The following is a 17691-nucleotide window of genomic DNA, read 5'->3' on the forward strand; positions in this document are numbered from 1 at the left end:
AGTTAGGTTCAAATCCTTTTTCTTGTCATTTACTGGTTCTGAGACTTTGGACTTCCATTATCTGAAATTTAGTTCTCTTAATTTGAAATGTTCTTCAGTTATTCTGGATAATAATAATTTTTATATATTTCATTTTTTTTTGCATCATTAAAAACTGTAAACATTTTCTGGAAAAATTACTTCTACCAACAAAAACCTTAATGAACTAGGATTTGTGACCCATGGTGGACATATTTATTTTGATTTCTAGAAGCAAAATTGCAAAGTCAGGATGTTCAGAATAAGCTGTGTTTGGTTGAAGCTGGGGCCTGAATTCTGAGCACTCACTGGGAACTGCTTTGAGCCCTCTGTCCTGGAGGACTTGTGAAACAGAACTGGAAAAGCAGGATTTGGTTGCCCTTGGCTTATTCTGGAGCCTTGTAGGTGTGTCCTTAGAAACAAACCAGACACAGAGAAACAATTACCAGCTAGAGACGGCTTAAGACCTAGGAAAAACAAACATTTTTACGTCTCTGTACTGTAGAACATGAGATGATTTATTATAATGAAATCAACTATAATATGTATCTGAAAAAACAAGCAACAGCAACGACAATGAAAATGCAAGATATATGAGGCAAGAATCAAAAAAGGGATGAAGGGAGAAGGCACATATGTTAAACATTGGGATAAACTGAGTCATCAGTTTTTCTTTGAGTTTCTGGATAGACAGGAAAAATAAATGAAATAGACCAAGCTACATAAATCTTATAACCAGAAATGAGGAAGCAGTCCTTAGGGAAGGCTCATTTTTTTTCTTGCTCTAAATTCTGAAAGAAACATTTCCCATCAGACTTCATGGTGTAGATGCTGAGTGGTGTCTTGCCCATCTGCAGTTTTGCTCATTGGTTACTTAAGGATTTCCTATGAAATTTATTTTTCTAGCTCCCTCCTGAGGAAGTTCTGACTCAGCAAGTCTAAGCATGTCATCTAGTGTGTCAGTTACACTTTTTTCTTAATTAAAAAAATGCAAATAGATATTGAGAATTTGCAAAGTGCTTTGCCATCTTTTACTTCTCTTATAACCTTAGTAAGATTCATCAGATTCTTATTTTAACATAAGAAAGGTGTGTTAAATGTCAAATGACTTAAGACATTGGGAGACTTGAATCCCCATGATTTCAAGTGACTCAGGACACTAGGAGGTGAGATTGTAAGGCTATTAACATAAGGAAATTGTGTCAATGTGATTAAGCAGAGGTTGTGAGGACCTCAGATTAATTAGGTGTCTGACTATTAGAAGATTTGTTTGTGAGAACTTGCCCCTTTCTGCTCGTTATCTGAGACTAGACGGAAATGCAGCTTCTTTGCAAAGTCCTTCTAATGCCCACTCCTTCCTCCGGGTCTTCCTTTTTATATCCTTTCTACAAGGCATATCCACGGCACTTGTACATAGAACTTGACCGTTTTCCTGCACAGTCCTGGAGCACACTGTGCTAGGTGATAGCCCAAACTAGAAACTTCTTAATGATGGAACAGTGTTATTTATCTTGGTAGCATTGACAGAATTTGACACATAGCAGGCATGGGTTAAATGAGCGTTAAAGGACTGTGTAAGAAAGAGGCATATGTTACAGGAGAAAGATGGTTTATTTATATATCTACTTATAAATATATAAATATGCATCCCAGAGATGTATAGAACTCAACTAACCAAAGGGGTAGTGTATTATCTCTATGGACACCTCGAGGCATGTCTAAAATCACACAGTTCAGTCACTGTTCTCTGTTCTCCAGTGAGCTCTATTGCTTATGGTGGAGCACAGACTATGGACTCAGGCTGCTTGAATTCAGATCACCTTACTTAAGCTCCCTGAGCTTTGGTTTCCCTATTTATAAAATTTTAGAATGACAATACCTATCTTTCATAGAGAATGTTAGAATTAAATTAGGTAACGCATACAGAGCACTGAGCTTAATGCCTAAACTTAAACCTAAAACTAAGCAGGTTCATGCTAGTTACTCATAGAATTCCTTTCCCAGGTCTAACATTTCTATATTTATATTTTGATATCCATTCTCAAGAAAGAACTGGATAAAGAACCAGCAGGTATCTCTGAACACAAACCAGACTGTTTTCATATAAATTAGAGAGCTTATTAGTTCTTTCCGCTGGAAATAGTTTATGTAAATCTTATTCTCATGAGTAACTAACTGCATGATTTCATGGGTCCTTAGACTTTAGTGCATATAAGCTCCTCCTTTCACAGGCAGAACTTGCACAAATCAAGTTCCAAGCGGAGTTGGGACAAGCCCAGCTCTCCTCACTTCGGTGCTTACTTGTTTCACCCCACAATTGTGCTTTTCCCCTTAAGAGAATCTTACTAAGTCTGTGACTTTGAGATAATAAAAATACATCTATTTAAAATTATTTAAAAAAACAATGCAAGAACAAAGCAAAAACACACACACACACAAAAACACACCTTTTTTGCTATGTTCAGTATACTATTTTTTGATTGTAAGTTTTTAAGTTAAAATCACCTGGGAAAGTCACTTTGATGAATGTTCTCCTTGTTTTTTATCACCATGTTCCAAAAACTCTCTTGAAAAAAAAACAAAGAGAAAACAATGAATTATGATTTAGACTGATCAGGAATGTTAAAAAGATCACTAATTTATACTATTTGAGCAATACTTTTCTTCTCCAGGTTTGCCTGTGTCGTAAAATAATAAGATCTAAGATTTCTACAGTAGTTCATATTTGACAAACCATGCATGCATAATTCTCTCTTTAATTCTGCCAAGAAATCTATCAGTTTGGTGTCTAGTCTTATATAAACTCTATAAAGATAGATATTTTGATCTATTTGTTTCATAATACATCCCCAATACCTAGAACAATACCTGGCATATAGTATGAATTAATAAATATTTGTTGAATAGGTAAGTGATGATTTTTAATCTTTTTACATATGAAAAGACCTCTGAAGCTCACAGAGATCAAATAACCTGTTTAAGTCAAATGGCTGGTAAATTGCAAAGCAGAGTCTAAAACAGGTCTCCAGAAGCATGAATTAATGCCAGAGGTTTCTATACTGTTTAAGGATTGGCTGTGGGGTAGCTGTTGAGAGGGTAAAAGAAAAAAATGCAGTCTATGAGGAAATTCTTATCTAGTGGAGAAAACAGATGCATTCAGAGACAAATAATTTAAAACAGTGAGGTAAGAAAAGCCATATGCCTTCATAATGCCTTTGCAGGAATTTGCCTTCCTGCAAAGGCATTATGAAATCCCAGCATCTGAATATCTGATGCTGGGGTTTGTGGGTCTTCACAGAGCTTGTCTTTGGACTGGATTTTACAAAATGATTAGACTTAGCAGGTGAACAGAGTGGAGCTGGGGTTTGAGGGTGAGGCACTGATGACAGAAAATCATGTGCAAAGATAACTGGAGATTTAAACGAACATTATCTGTTCTGAAACAGAAATTACTTGTCACTGGGGCATCAGGTGTTTGGCTTCAGAAGTGAGAGATTTGACTGAAAGATATATTGGCATCAGGGAAGGCCCTTTAGCATCAGCTGTTGTATTTGCTCCCATTTTGCAGGCAATGGAAGTTCACCGAAAGGGTTTCAACCATGGCAGAGAGAGAATCAAATTTGTAGCTAGGTAGAGGATGGGTTGGAGTGGGGAGAGACAGAAACAGTGTAACTAATGATAGATCTAATGAGAAGAGCTCTGGAAAGAGATGATGATGGACTCAACTAGCCCTAGGAGTCAGTGGAGTTGAAGAAAAGGAATGGTATAGGAAGAAAAACTTGTTGTTTAGTCACTAAGTTGTGTCCAACTCTTTGCAAACCCATGGACTATAGCCCACCAGGCTCCTCTGTCCATGGGATTTCCCAGGCAAGAATACTAGATTGGGTTGCCATTTCCTTCTCTGTGGAATCTTCCTGACCCAGGGATTGAAACTGCATCTCCTGCATTGGCAGGTGAATTCTTTACTGCTGAGCCACCTGGGAAGCTCTAAGAAAAGCTTAGAAAATTTAGCAATTAGATGGAAGTGTTGATGAGCAGGAAGAATCAAAGAAGACCTGAAGTGTCTAGATTCTGAATAGATGGAAATGTGACTTATTGAGATAAGGAAAAAATGAAGAGGAGCAGATATGTAAGTGAGATGATGGGATTGGGTTTAGACCAGGTGAATTTGATGTATTGACGAAAACCTAAACAAGGTTTTTGTAGCAACCCATGAATTGTTACATTCTGTAGCTCAGGGAAAAGAATGCAATAGAGATCTGTATTAGGAACACATCAGACTGTAAATAATATTCCTAAGGTGGAAGCTGTGATGTGAAAAATCAGGGAGGCTCTACATTTGGAACCTTGAGTAGCAATGATGTTTAAGGGGCAGATGCATGAAAAGTCAAATAGAAAGAATGAGAAAGAAAGGCTTGTGGTAGGGAGAGAACAAGGAAAATGTGTCATGGAAACCTGGGGGTCAGGGTGAAATTCACAAGAATTGGAGGCTTCTCAAAGGGCCAGGGGAATTAAGAATATGGATATTTTTAGATCAGTGGTGACCAGAATGCAGTTCATATAGCTCTTAAGTTTACCCAGAGGGTAAGTGGAGGGAGTGAGCTGGTCTATTCATTGTCCTGAAAGCACATACCCAGCATTTGTTACATGATTGACACGGTATGTAGGCATCAGATACACAGGAGTAAACAAAGCAAAACTTCTATCTTTATGAAGGTCCATCATTCTTGTCATTCTCTCTTCTAATCAAATCTCATCGAGTCCTTTAAGATCCAAAGTACATCTTGCTTTTGCCAGAAACATTCCCCTAAGCATCCTTGCCCAGTGCCAGCTCCTTTCCTTAGACCCTTCACTGTGAGGGTTGACTGACATTTACCTAAACATCTTAGCTATCACCAGATCTGCTCATGTCATCTTATACGATAAGGACTGCAATTTCTTTGAGGAGACTTCTAGACTTATAGTCTAGATTGTTTCCTTCACAAGTCCTCCCCCTACTTTCCTAAGCACACATTAAGTTCTTAGGTATAGTTCTTGAGGGTCTCTCCCCACTCCCCATCCTCTGCCGTATTTATGGTATTTTCTTGGACAGAGGGAGGGCAGTTAGATGTGTTGCCTTGAGCAAGGACTGTTGTGTCTTTAATGAAGATCCCTCAAGTTTGAGTTAACAGAGAAAACAAGTGTTATTTTATAATACATCTAGCGAATTCCCCAGGGAAGGAATAAACGGGATTATTATTGTTCTGATTCTTTGCACTGCTATTGTTATGATTTATAACAATTTGAATTCAACTGGAGTCTAATCTGTACTTTGTAGATGAATAGTGTTGCTCTTATTCTTTTCCGTGTCAGTTTTTTCCTTGTTTACATGAACAGTTGTGGGAACTCGACAGTTGCAAAAGTAACCATGATAGGAAAAATGAAAACACAAAATAAACACCTTTAAGTTTTAACAGTTTGTTCTTGATTGTATGCAGACTCCTGCCTATTCACCTGATTGTAATATGTCAATTTAAGCAGATCGGGGATTACAAAATGGCCCCTGATCACTTCTATACAGAAGCGGTCCTTAATCTGTCACTGGTTATAGACTATTTTGAGAATCTTATAAAGTCAGAAGCACTGCCCCTAGAAAATAGAAAGAGTCACATCTACACAAAAATGTGAATATAAATTTAAAGGTAATGTGGACCTTTAAGACCCAGCCATGTAGCTCAGAGCATCCAATCAATGGTTAATCAATATTAGAATAACCTGAAAGGTTGTTAAAATGCAAACCTGCAGCTTTGCCCCGGAAAGGTACCACATAGGATGAAGCGGTCCGCGTTTTGTGAAGTTCTCCAGGAGATTCTTAAGCAGGTAAGTAATGGTCTATACTTTGTCAAACTCTGCTTAGGGTGTTGTGAAGAGAGAATTAGAGAGCAGAGTCTCAGAGAGGTTAGCACCTAGAAATTCAGGAAAACAAATTAGACCCTGGTGAGCTGAACTGGGAGAGGTTAATGTCAGGAGAATGAAGAACAGGGTGAAGTAGATTTAGAAACCAGAGCTATGTAAATCTAGGTAGGCTGTATTAGGAGTTGGGTACAGGAGCTTGGAAGCAGGTTGAAAATCACAGGAAGTTTATGGGCTGTGCAATTTGCCAGCAAGGCAGTCTCTCAAGATCAAAGCAAACCCTCCCTTCTAAGAGAGGTTCTCTAGGTTGCCTTGGAGGAGAGATAGCTACTGGGTCTGCTAACCCTCCTAAATTACTCAGACTAGAAAATAAAGATAGAACTCCTCGTGCCCCTTACTACTGAGCACATCCCTACCCACCACCTTCATCAGAGAATTACTGTGTCTGCATTGGGTAGGTCCTTTATTCCTTTAACTTGACAGATTAGCCAACTGAGGCACACAGAGAGGGAGAGTCTAACCGCAGATCACCCAGTAAGTAGCACCTGTGTCAAGACCAGACCCTAGTTTTCTGCCTGTTGGTCTGATGCTCTTCTTCCCCCCTACTTGGTCGTGAAATAAAACATATTTTATGGATCCCCTTGTTTCATAAATTCCTTGGGAATGTTCTCACCCCCAAAGAGTTTAGGGAATTCCATGCAGATGCAAATATATGTTAACGTAGGCAACGTTTCAATTAAAACAGTACATTGGCATGCATGTAATTTTGTTTCTCATTCATTTTAAGGCAATGTGGTCATTACCAACAGCCAACTGGACAAAAGCAAGGTTTGTCTCAGCGCTTACGTGCTCCTCGTCATGGAGCGGAGGATGAACTCCACCGCATTCTCAATAATGTCCGAGCCCAAAATGTTTAGGAATTTTGGGAACGCTGGCTCCGAATTTTTGCCTGAGTCATGTGGCTGCTCATCTGGCTTGCCCTCTGGTTTGTCATCTGTAAAACAAAACGGAATCTCAGGGTTGATTCTCAGCAAAAAGATAAGGAAGTTTCTTTCATTGTAAGGAATCCTAGGGCCCTTTATAACACCCCCCATTATATAACCTCATATAATTATATTTAGGGACATCTAATGCCTGCCTATTGTCTTCATGTGCATTATGCCATTTATTCCTAAACAAACAGACCCACAGATATTGATGCCTTTGGTAGACACAGTTTCTCTTTCTGATGAGAAAACCAAAGCTCACAGAAGTTGTTACTTGTTCAGAGTTAAAGCAGCTAGTAAACACCAGTGCTGGGACTGAAATACAGGATGCTTGGTTTTAATGTATTTTTCTCATGTAATCCCTGGACCTCTGGAAATGATAATGAGGAGGATGATATAATAAGAGCTAGCATTTGCTGAGCACATAGGACAGGCAATCCTGGGACAGGCAATCTATGTGCACCGTCTCATTTTATTCTCCCAGCAACCCTATGAGGGAGGCAACATTATTATCCCAAGTTAAAGGTAAGGAAATGGAAGTTGAGAGAAGTCTAGAAGGGGACCAAAGTCACAGTGTTGGAGTGGTAGAATCAGAATTCAGCCCCATGTTTGTCTGGTATTAAAACCTGGGTTCTAAAGCACTCTGTGATGAACTGCATAGTCTTGGACAAAAAAAGGTATGAACTAACTACATGTGTGTTATAAGACTGCAAGTATTATGATGACAAGGAGAAATTCTGTCATTTGTATCCCAGCATGTGATAGTTCTGTAAATAATGATTTTACATCTATATGTAATTTTAAGTTTGATCAATTTTTTGGACTGTGCAGATTTTAGCTCACTGGACTCAGAATCTGAGAACACTGGGTGACTTGCAGAAGATCTTACAAATAGCAGGAGAAGATGTGATTTTAACTGCTGGTCTCTTACTTTTTAAAAACCAGTTTTAATTGGAGGATAATTGTTTTACAATGTGTTGGTTTCTGCCATTCAGTTCAGCCGCTCAGTCGTGTCTGACTCTTTGTGACGCCATGAATCACAGCACGCCAGGGCTCCCTGTCCATCACCAACTCCTGGAGTTTACTCAAACTCATGTCCATCGAGTCAGTGATGCCATCCAGCCATCTCATCCTCTGTCATCACCTCTCCTCCTGCCCCCAATCCCTCCCAGCATCAGGGTCTTTTCCAAGGAGTCAACTCTTCGCATAAGGTGGTCAAAGTATTGGAGTTTCAGCTTTAGCATTAATCCTTCCAATGAACATCCAGGACTGATCTCCTTTAGGATGGACTGGTTAGATCTCCTTGCAGTCCAAGGGACTCTCAAGAGTCTTCAACACCACAGTTCAAAAACATCAATTCTTCAGCGCTCAGCTTTCTTCACAGTCCAACTCTCACGCCATACAACAACCTAAATCAGTCATAAGTATACATATATCCCCTCCCTCTTGAACGTTCCTTCCATCCCCCACCCCATCCCACCTCGCTGGATGTCGCCACAAAGCACTGGGTTGAGGTCCTTGCGTTACATAACAAGTTCCCATTGGCTATTTATTCTGCATATGGTAATGTATACGCTTCAGTGTCACTCAGTTCACCCCATCGTCTCCCTCCCCGCTGTGTCCACAGGCCTGTTCTCTACCTCTGCATCTCTATTCCTGCCCTGCAAGTAGGCTCATCAATACCATTTTTCTAGATTCCATATGTATGTGTTAATGTATGATATTTGTTTTTCTGTTTCTGACTTAGTTTACTGTGGACAACAGGCTCTAGATCTCTTACTTTTGATATTTAATCAAGTGCCTTTTGGAATAAGGCCAAAGATCCAGAAAGTGAAGTTGGTGACATGCAAGGTCCCTTGGTGGGTTTGGCTTTGCTTAGTGGTCTAACAGGTTCAGGGGATTAAAAGCAATGAAGAGCGGCATTTAGAAAGTACGAATGGCCTCCCCTTTGGACCCTGGTGTCAGGATGAAGTAGAACCCTTTATCTTTTGATTTAACTGTAGCCTCACAAGTAGTGCTGGCAGATTTGGTAAACAAAAACACAGATGCCCAGTTAAAACTGAATGTCAGATAAACAACAATACGTTTTTAGTATAAGAATGACCTGTGAAATATTTAGAACATACATAAACTAAAATAGAAAATTGTTATTTATCTGAAATTCAACTTTAACTGGGAGCCTTGTGTTTTATCTGTCAATCTTACCACAAATTTTGACTCAAGAAGTCCCACCCTCTAGACAAAGTACCCCATGACTCTGAATGAAGGAGATGTAACTAGCTTTTGGTGCGGAGGCTGTCAATTAGCGAGAAGAGTTGCATTTGTATCATATCCTAAAATAGAGACTCTTAGTAAAAAATATGGCTTTCAATTCTACAAACATTTATTTTTTACTTTGCCACAAAAAAAGATTCAATAGTCTGAGACCTAAAGACAAGATCAATATACCAACCACCAAGTATTTATTCAGCTGTTGGTTTTCACATTCAATAAGTGCTTTTGAGCCTACTATTATGTACATAGCATATGCTGCTAAGAGTTAAGGCCAAAATGGACGTATATGGACATGATCCTTACATAAAGGGCAGGGCAACCACGGAGACCAGAATTGCTTTGTCTTCATTACAGGAAGGGGAAGGAAAGAGAAGGCATATTTGTAACGTGTAGGTACTAGGATGTACATTCATCACTTTCCTGATCTTTATTCAACTCAGTGACAGCATTACAGTTTTATAGGAGAGAAGACAGATGTTCAGAGAAAATAAATGACTCAGCTAAAGTCACACATCTAGCAAGTGGATGAGCCAGGGTTTGAATCTATTTTTTTTTTTTTTTTTTCAAATTTCACAGAACATGTTTCTTACATGAAATCCTGCCTTCAAGTAGTTGTTCTCTGGAGACATTTACCAGCTGCAAATGGAAATTTCTTCCATGAAAAGTGAGTTCTTTTCTCTGGTTCCTATCTGCCTACTTGAATAACAATTTAATTTTATTATTTTTATTGTAACTTAGCAATAGTTACAAGTTTTCAAAATACAAGGAGCCCTGGCTTAGAGTGTATGTGAAGATCAAATCCTTGGCCCTGCCTTTGGATCATATATATGAGAGGTATTACAGTGTGGTGGGTGATGTTTTGAAGTCCTGTATATCTGAGTTTGATTATTGTCTTCAGCAAAAAATTCACCAATGTTTAACTGCTCTGCCTCTCAGTTTCTTCATTGTGTTCTTGTCAAGATGGAAGGATACTTGATGTATCTTTGTATATCATATATATGTGTATATATTACTGGAGTGGGTAGCCATTCCCTTCTCCAGGGGATCAACCCAAACCAGGGCTCAAAATGGGTCACTGGCATTGCAGGTAGATTCTTTACCAACTGAGCCACTAGGGAAGCCCAAATAAAAGCTCCCCCATATTATATTTGAAAGGAGAAAGTATTCAACTATTGGCTTTGATAATTTTTTTTTCTGGTATGTCAAATTTCTTAGTTTTTATTATTTTCCAAAATTTTCAAATTTCTTAATATTTTAGCAGCATTTATTTACATTAATACTTGACTGTGTTTCTTAGTATAATCATAAAGTTCTGAAAAACAATAATGCTGATATTTCTACAGTTTTTGTAGCTTATAAAGTGATTACAAAACCATGTTCATTTCACCTGGTGAAGTTGGTAATTATCTTATTCTACAGATGAGGAAACTGAGATTCAAAGCAGTGAACTGTTTTAACCAGTTTCAGTGTTCATGAGAGACAGACCTGGGACTGGTCTCTAGGATATAAATCTCACTTTTCGCTTTATCACAGTGATTACTTAGGGGTAGATGGACACAGTGGGCTTCCCAGGTGGCTCGGTGGTAAAGATCTTCCTGCAATGCAGGAGAAGTGGGTTCAATTCCTGGGTCAGGAAGATTCCCTGGAGAAGGAAATGGCAACTCATTCCAGTATTCTTGTCTGGGAAATCCCATGGACAGAGGAGTCTGGCAGGTTACAGTCCATGGGATTGCAAAGAGTCAGACATGCCTTAGTGAGTAAAACCAAAACCAAAGAACCAGATGGACACAGTAATCTCTGAGGCCACCTCTGCCATAGCCCTGCTGGAGTGTCTGCCCACATGTGCCAGTGGACGGTGGGTGACCGAGGCTGTGAGTTCTGCCAAATTATATTTAGAATAGCTCAAAAGGTTCTATTACTAATTAGCACTGTCTGTATTTTCTGACCTGTTATTCTGAATAGAGACAGATTAAGGGCTCATTGTCATCTGTAGACCAAAAATTAATTAATGAAACTTCTGCCTGCGGTCCTCTATGTGCTTGGAACAGACATGAAAGAAGTAGATGCTTTATAATAGAAAGAATCTAAAGACTTGGGTTTCAGTCCCAGATGTGCCACTTCTGCCTGTGTCAATGCTCAAGTAACTTTCTCTCTGCAAGCCTGGTTTATTTACCTGCAAAAAGGGAAATGATAAAACTGTGCATGTTTACTTAAAAGAATTATGAGAATCAAACGAGATAATACATATCCATAATGGTTAATGTTGGTGTTTATTATGGAACAGTATGTTTTATCTTTAATTTTCATGACAGCTAAATGAGAAACTTAACTAACCCTAACCCTAACCCTAAGCCTAACCCTAACCCCTAACCCTAACCCTAACCCTACTCCCTTTTAAGTGTGAGGCCCATAGAGGTTAAATAGTGTTTCTGAGTCACATTTCTGATTAGTGGTGGAGCCAGGCCCAGGAGTCTTATTCTAGACTCTTCACTTTTGAATATTATTAGTTACAGTCATTAAAAAAACAAAAAACAAATGCCCCCAGCTTTCAAGGAATTTATGGTATAATAGTGTCACTATATCATGTGAGGATATAAGAAAAAAAATCATTCTAAACTTCATACATTCACTGAGGATGGAGGCTGTAAATGATGCACACTTGAATAAAAATCCTACTTGCTTTTTGTTAAATCTGCCTCTGTCTCCCAGTCCAGTGCTCTTTCCGCGGTGCCCTAAGTTCCCCTCATTCCTCTGCATGTTCCAAATCAGTGCCACTGACTTCCTCCAGTCATGGCTGACTACTGCATAAAGCATGAGCTGAGACTTAAAGTACTTACCAGCCTGGCAAGTCAGGATTAAGACAAGGAGTCCCCAGACAATTGTCAGCCGAAGCACTGAGACAGCCATGTTTGTAGCAGTGGGTATCGATGCAGAGAAATTGTTCCGATGCATCCGAAGTCTTGCTCCATTTATAGGGCATTTATAGCTGACATCATCTGCTATGGAATTTAGGTTGTTGCATAATATATCAGTAGAGCTTGCTTCTGAATCTCTACTAATGGGCCCTGCCCTATCTTTAAAACCAAGAGTTTTACAGGTAGGAAAAGAAAAACCCTCTTGGTATTTTTAATGTGTGTTTTATAAATGACACTGCAATCATTCTTTTGCAGTTATTTCTGTGCCAGGGTTGACAATTGGGTGAGGATCATGCAGAATTGCTTTCCTGTGCCAAAGAACAAGCAATAAACCGGTTGGCAAGGTGTGCCTACTCTCCTCCCTGTGCACTCTGCTTCCTTCCTTGCTCTGAGCCAGTGACCTGTCCCCACCTGGGCTTGCCCATTCACACCCACATGCTGTGCTCATGCCCTTTGTTTTTCCTGTATATGTTATCATCCCTATTATCTCCCCTTGCTGCGTCCCCACTTATTCCTCAAGCTCAGGTTCAAATGCCCTCTCTGCAGAACCTCCATCATGGCCATTGCATCCCACTCCAGATAGTTGCTCCGTCACCAGCCATATATCCTCCTTGACTAGTTATTTGGGAGCTAAGTATTTTAATAGTTCTCTTCTCCTTTAGCCTATAGATCTCTTAAAGGCAGGGTACTTTATTCACTTTTGAATCCTCAAGGAGTCTAGCATAGTACTTGACATTAGTCTTGGCTTTCACTTCACTTCCCTGGGAACATTGTTCTGGTTCTCCAGGGAATGGCTAAGTGTTCTTTTTATGTACCCAATAGGCACCTGCTTAAATATCTCCACAAATTGACTGAAGGCTCCTTGAGGGCAAGTTTATCTTTTTCAGAATTTACATATATATATCTATTACTCAAGGCCTATAGCAGACATTAAAAAAGAGAAAAAAATTAAATTACAGCACTCACTGAAAGGTAATATTGGGTTTGACATGCTGTTATGTAAAATATCCTTCCTTTCAGATACAGACATTCAAGAAGATACAATTTGGTTCGAGTCTAGGTGATACTGCTTATTCTGAGGAATGATGTAATAAAACAGTTACCTGGAATAAGGATTTAGGGATGGTCCCTAAACTTACATGTTGAACAAAACTTGTACATCGTGAATGTCAGAGGATCCTTTTAATAAATGATGAAATTAACCAAGCTACAGAAATGGGCATTTCTGGTGTCACAGGGCCTAGGCTAGGTCCTCTTACTCTCAGTTTAGTACTTGAAAGCCATCAAGAAGCTCTGCTTGGATGCTTTCAGGCCTCTCCAACCTATCTTCTGGTTCGGTCTTTCCTATAGAGAGGGTTGGACCTGGAGATTGTGTTCCTAGTAGGGAGATTTCAGCAAGTTAGATTTATGCCATCAGGGTCACTGCTTAGGACTGAGCATTGTGCTCTCCAAGAGCCTAGTGGGGAAATAACATTCAAGCTAGCCCTGCCATGGACCCTGACATGTGCCTGTATTTGCAGGCTAACAATTCCTTTTGCTTTGCACAAGCTTCAAGTTCTCAGGGCTTAATCAGCCAAGAGAGTGGTGTGTTTTTCTAATTCACCACAAGGATGCTGTGCAGGCAAGCAAAAGCTCTGGGTATTACAACATAGGGCCTGCTGGCTTATCAAGGATATATCAGCTAAATGGGGCATGGAGATAAGTCTGCATACTCCATGTAATGGCTCATTTAATGAAGAATGAATGGCTCTTGGTAGTCGGGTGTCAAAGAAATAGCACCATCCTCGGGGTCAGAATAGTGCTTCTTCTCTCTTATTTTTATTATTTTTTAAAAATTCATTTCTGTTGGAGTATAGTTGATTTAGTGTTGTGTTAGTTTCTACTATATAGCAAAGCGAATCAATCATACACATACATATCAACTCTCTTTTAGATTCTCTTACCGCTGTGTGGCACTGCAGTGGCGGCTGCACGGCACTGGAGCAACTGTGAGGATATAAGCCTGTCCAAGGGCAAAGGCGCCCCAGCAAGACGGTGGGCGCTGGAGCAGTGGCTGTGTGGCACTGAAGCGGCTGTGAGGAGATACCCCACGTCCAAGGGCAAAGGAGAAGCCCCAGCAAGAAGGTAGGAGGGGCAAAATAGTGTTTAGAATCAAACCCATACCTACCAGAGATGCTCAGAGGGCTCAAACAAATCCGTGTGCACCAGGATCCAGAGACCCCATGGAGGCTGAGACAGAACTGTGTTTGAGTGTCTCCTGCAGAGGTACAGGTTGGCAGTGGACTGCGGCAGGAGCAGGGGCTCTGGGTGCAGCAGACCTGGGTATGGCATAAGCCCTCTTAGGGGAGGTCGCCATTAACCCCACTACAGAGCTGACAGAACTTACACAGGACTGTGGAAACATACACTTGGAGGGCACACACAGAACCCATGTGTGCACCAGGACCCAGGAGAAAGGAGCAGTGACCCCACAAGTCACTGACCCAGACTTGCCCAGGAATGTCCAGGAGTCTCTGGTGGAGGCATGGGTCGGTGGTGGCCTGCTGCAGGGCCGTGAAAGGTTGTTGCTGAACCATGAAAGATGCTGGGATTCTTGGCCTCTGGAGGAGAAGAATTCAATCTGGAGCCAGAGAAGAGGCGTGATGGTTCAGAGCTTTTGTGTAATAGAGTTTTATTAAAGTATAAAAGGGATAGAGAAAGCTTCTGACATAGACATCAGAAGAGGGCAGAAAGAGTACCTGCCAGAGTCCAGCTCCAGCAGCCAGGGATTCAACGTGAAGGGGTGAGTGGTGTCGGTGAGAGAGAAACTGAGGCAGCCTCTCAGTTTTCTTGGACTGACTGTTTATTTCAAGCTTATGATTCTCTTTTATACTTTTACAAAAGCGTTAGGTCAGAGGTTTGATATTTTTAGTTCCCATTGACCCAGATTTATTTTTCTCCAGAAATCATTGTTGCCCCTCAAAAGGAGCTCCTTCCTCAGCTATACTCTTATCTACTTTTTCTCATGTGTCCTTGTGAATACACTGTAACTCATGCTAATGTCTGGGCTGCATACCACATTCCTCAGTTTATTTCTTATCTTTCTAAGTTCTGTTTGCCCCTAGTATCCTAAGCTCACGGGCTTCTACCTAATAATATCCCTAAAGTCCCTAATTTCTATAAGCTATAGTAGAATATGCTAACATTACAGCAATCCTTATATCTTTAGCTTCTAACAATTTTAATTATTCCTAAGCCCTAAATTCAGCAAACTCCTTTGCCATAAACACTTTTCTCACAAATGGGCTTTGGATAGCAATCCCTCCCATGCCCTCAAGCTGCAGCCTGTGTGCTCACCCTGGAACATTTTTTGTAAAAGTCCTGGAACAAATGTCAGTGATTAACTTTATGAATTACTCTTTGAGCACAGCTGCAGAAGGCTTTATGCCTTCTTATGCTTCTCTCAAAAACAATAAGCACCTTAATATTCTCTTCAGTCAACTCAGCCGAGGAAAGGGAAAAACAAGTCAGAATCACAAAGCCTAACTCCTTCATTTCGGGTCAGTGCCTATGGAACAAAGGGAGGGGGTTTAGGGCCGTGCCTCCATTTTGTCAGTAATGCCTAATGCGGCTCTCGACAAGTACCCCCTTACTAGTGTTAAGAATGGAGTTATATACCTTTTAATTAGTTATTACAATCAATCAAAAGCATGTGAAAATTTTACCAGACCCACTCCCACAGTTTACATTTTAGGATAACAAGATTAGAATTTAACAATAGAAAGATCCTACCAGACCCACTCCCATAATATACATTCCAAGATATCAGGATTAGTCATAAGGTTTTCAGGAAGGAGAAACTGTCCTATAGCAGGATACATTGTTCTTGTATAATCCCTAGTACCGAGTTTAAACTGAGTTGTGTAATTGACTAAGACTAAGGCTGGATGGCATCACCGACTTGATGGATGTGAGTTTGAGTGAATTCTGGGAGTTGGTGATGGACAGGGAGGCCTGGCATGCTGCAGTTCATGGGGTCGCAAAGAGTCGGACACGACTGAGTGACTGAAATGAACTGAACTGAACTGAAGGGATGTAGAGGAAAAAAAAGTTTGTTCTTTTCTCCTCCTTGAGAATTCCAGACCCCTATCTCCACTTTGAGAGCCTCAGCCCCCTCTCCCCTTGGGGACCCTGGACTTCTCATCAATCTGCCTAGGAAGTGACTCTCAGTTGGGGACACTAAGTGTGGCAGTGCATGCATGGGACCTTTTGAAGGAGGTCACCACTATCTTCATTACCTCCACCAGAGTTTAGCCCCAACTATGGGAGGGAGGGAACACAGCTCCACTCATCCACAGAAAATTCGATTAAAATTTTACTGAGCATAGTCCTGCCCAACAGAACAAGGCCTGGTTTCCCCCTCAGTCAGTCTCTCCCATCAGGAAGCTTCTGTGTCTCTTATCCTTCTTCATCAGAGGGCAGACAGACTGAAAACCACAATCACAGAAAATTATGAGTAGGGGAACCCTAGACAGATGGGTCATGGTGGAGCGTTCTGACAAAACGTGGTCCACTGGAGAAGAGAATGGCAAATCACTTCAGTATTTTTGCCTTGAGAACCCCATGAACAGTATGAAAAGGCAAAAAGATAGGACTCTGAAAGAGGAACTCCCCAGGTTGGTAGATGCCCAATATGCTACTGGAGATCAGTAATCTGATCTGGAGTAGCATCTATCTATATCTGGAGAAATAACTCCAGAAAGAATGAAGAGACAAGCCAAAGCAAAAACAATACCCAGTTGTGGATGTGACTGGTGATGGAAGGAAAGTCTGATGCTGTATTGCATAGGAACCTGGGATGTTAGGTCCATGAATCAAGGCAAATTGGAAGTGGTCAAACAGGAGATGGCAAGAGTGAACATCTACATTTTAGGAATCAGTGAACTAAAATGGACTGGAATGGGTGATTTTAACTCAGATGACCTTTATATCTACTACTGTGGGCAAGAATCTCTTAGAAGAAATGGAGTAGCCATCATAGTCAACAAAAGAGTCCAAAATGCAGTATTGCATGCAATCTCAAAAATGACAGAATGATCTCTGTTCATTTCCAAGGCAAACCATTCAATATCACAGTAATCTAAGTCTATGCCCTGACCAGTAATGCTGAAGAAGCTGGAGTTGAACAGTTCTATGAAGACTTACAAGACCTTCTAGAACTAACACCCAAAAAAGATGTTCTTTTCATTATAGGGGACTAGAATGCAAAAGTAGGAAGTCAAGAGATACCTGGAGTAACAGGCAAATTTGACCTTTGAGTACAGAATGAAGCAGGGCAAAGGCTAATAGAGTTTTGCCAAGAGAACGCACTGGTCATAACAAACATCCTCTTCCAACAACACAAGAGAAGACGCTACACATGGAGATCACCAGATGGTCAACACCGAAAAAAGATTGATTATATTCTTTGCAGCCAAAGGTGGAGAAGCTCTATACAGTTAGCAAAAACAAGACAGGGAGCTGACTGTGGCTCAGATCATCAACTCCTTATTGCCAAATTCAGACTTAAATTGAAGAAAGTAGGGAAAACCACTCGACCATTTAGGTATGACCTAAATCAAATCCCT

At 40.5% G+C, this 17691-nt stretch overlaps 2 protein-coding genes across 17 annotated transcripts in view; one reads left to right on the plus strand and one right to left on the minus strand.

Moving 5' to 3' along the window:
• Positions 1-123: 123 nt before the first annotated feature.
• C1H5orf46 (chromosome 1 C5orf46 homolog) lies at positions 124-12077 on the minus strand. 3 transcript variants are annotated; one of them, XM_055557825.1, is made up of 4 exons: positions 12008-12077; positions 6757-6904; positions 2524-2584; positions 124-430 (listed from the first exon to the last, which is right to left on the minus strand). In XM_055557825.1, the coding sequence occupies exons 1-3, from the start codon at positions 12075-12077 to the stop codon at positions 2533-2535; spliced, it is 270 nt and encodes an 89-aa protein (XP_055413800.1). In that variant the 3' UTR covers positions 124-430; positions 2524-2532. The 3 variants fall into 3 exon arrangements, 1 of the variants encoding a protein (XP_055413800.1); XR_008706120.1 differs by lacking the exons at positions 6757-6904; positions 12008-12077 and adding an exon at positions 5797-5928; XR_008706121.1 differs by lacking the exons at positions 6757-6904; positions 12008-12077 and adding an exon at positions 5797-5928 and having other exon boundaries at positions 416-430; positions 2466-2584.
• The window catches only part of SPINK5 (serine peptidase inhibitor Kazal type 5), a 268353-nt gene continuing 254005 nt past the window's right edge, over positions 3344-17691 (plus strand). For 4 of the 14 annotated variants that reach the window (XM_055557713.1, XM_055557682.1, XM_055557766.1 and 1 more), the window contains exons 1-5: positions 3345-4147; positions 5803-5877; positions 6698-6738; positions 9747-9834; positions 14019-14209. The gene's annotated coding sequence lies outside the window, so the exon portion shown is untranslated. Of the gene's footprint in view, positions 4148-5546; positions 5878-5930; positions 6365-6697; positions 6739-9746; positions 9835-12340; positions 12430-14018; positions 14210-17691 lie in introns of those variants that run through there. The other 10 variants (XM_055557706.1, XM_055557751.1, XM_055557722.1 and 7 more) reach the window with 10 other exon arrangements.

The sequence above is a fragment of the Bubalus kerabau genome, chromosome 1, assembly GCF_029407905.1.
Source record: "Bubalus kerabau isolate K-KA32 ecotype Philippines breed swamp buffalo chromosome 1, PCC_UOA_SB_1v2, whole genome shotgun sequence".
Classification (NCBI taxonomy): domain Eukaryota; kingdom Metazoa; phylum Chordata; class Mammalia; order Artiodactyla; family Bovidae; genus Bubalus; species Bubalus kerabau.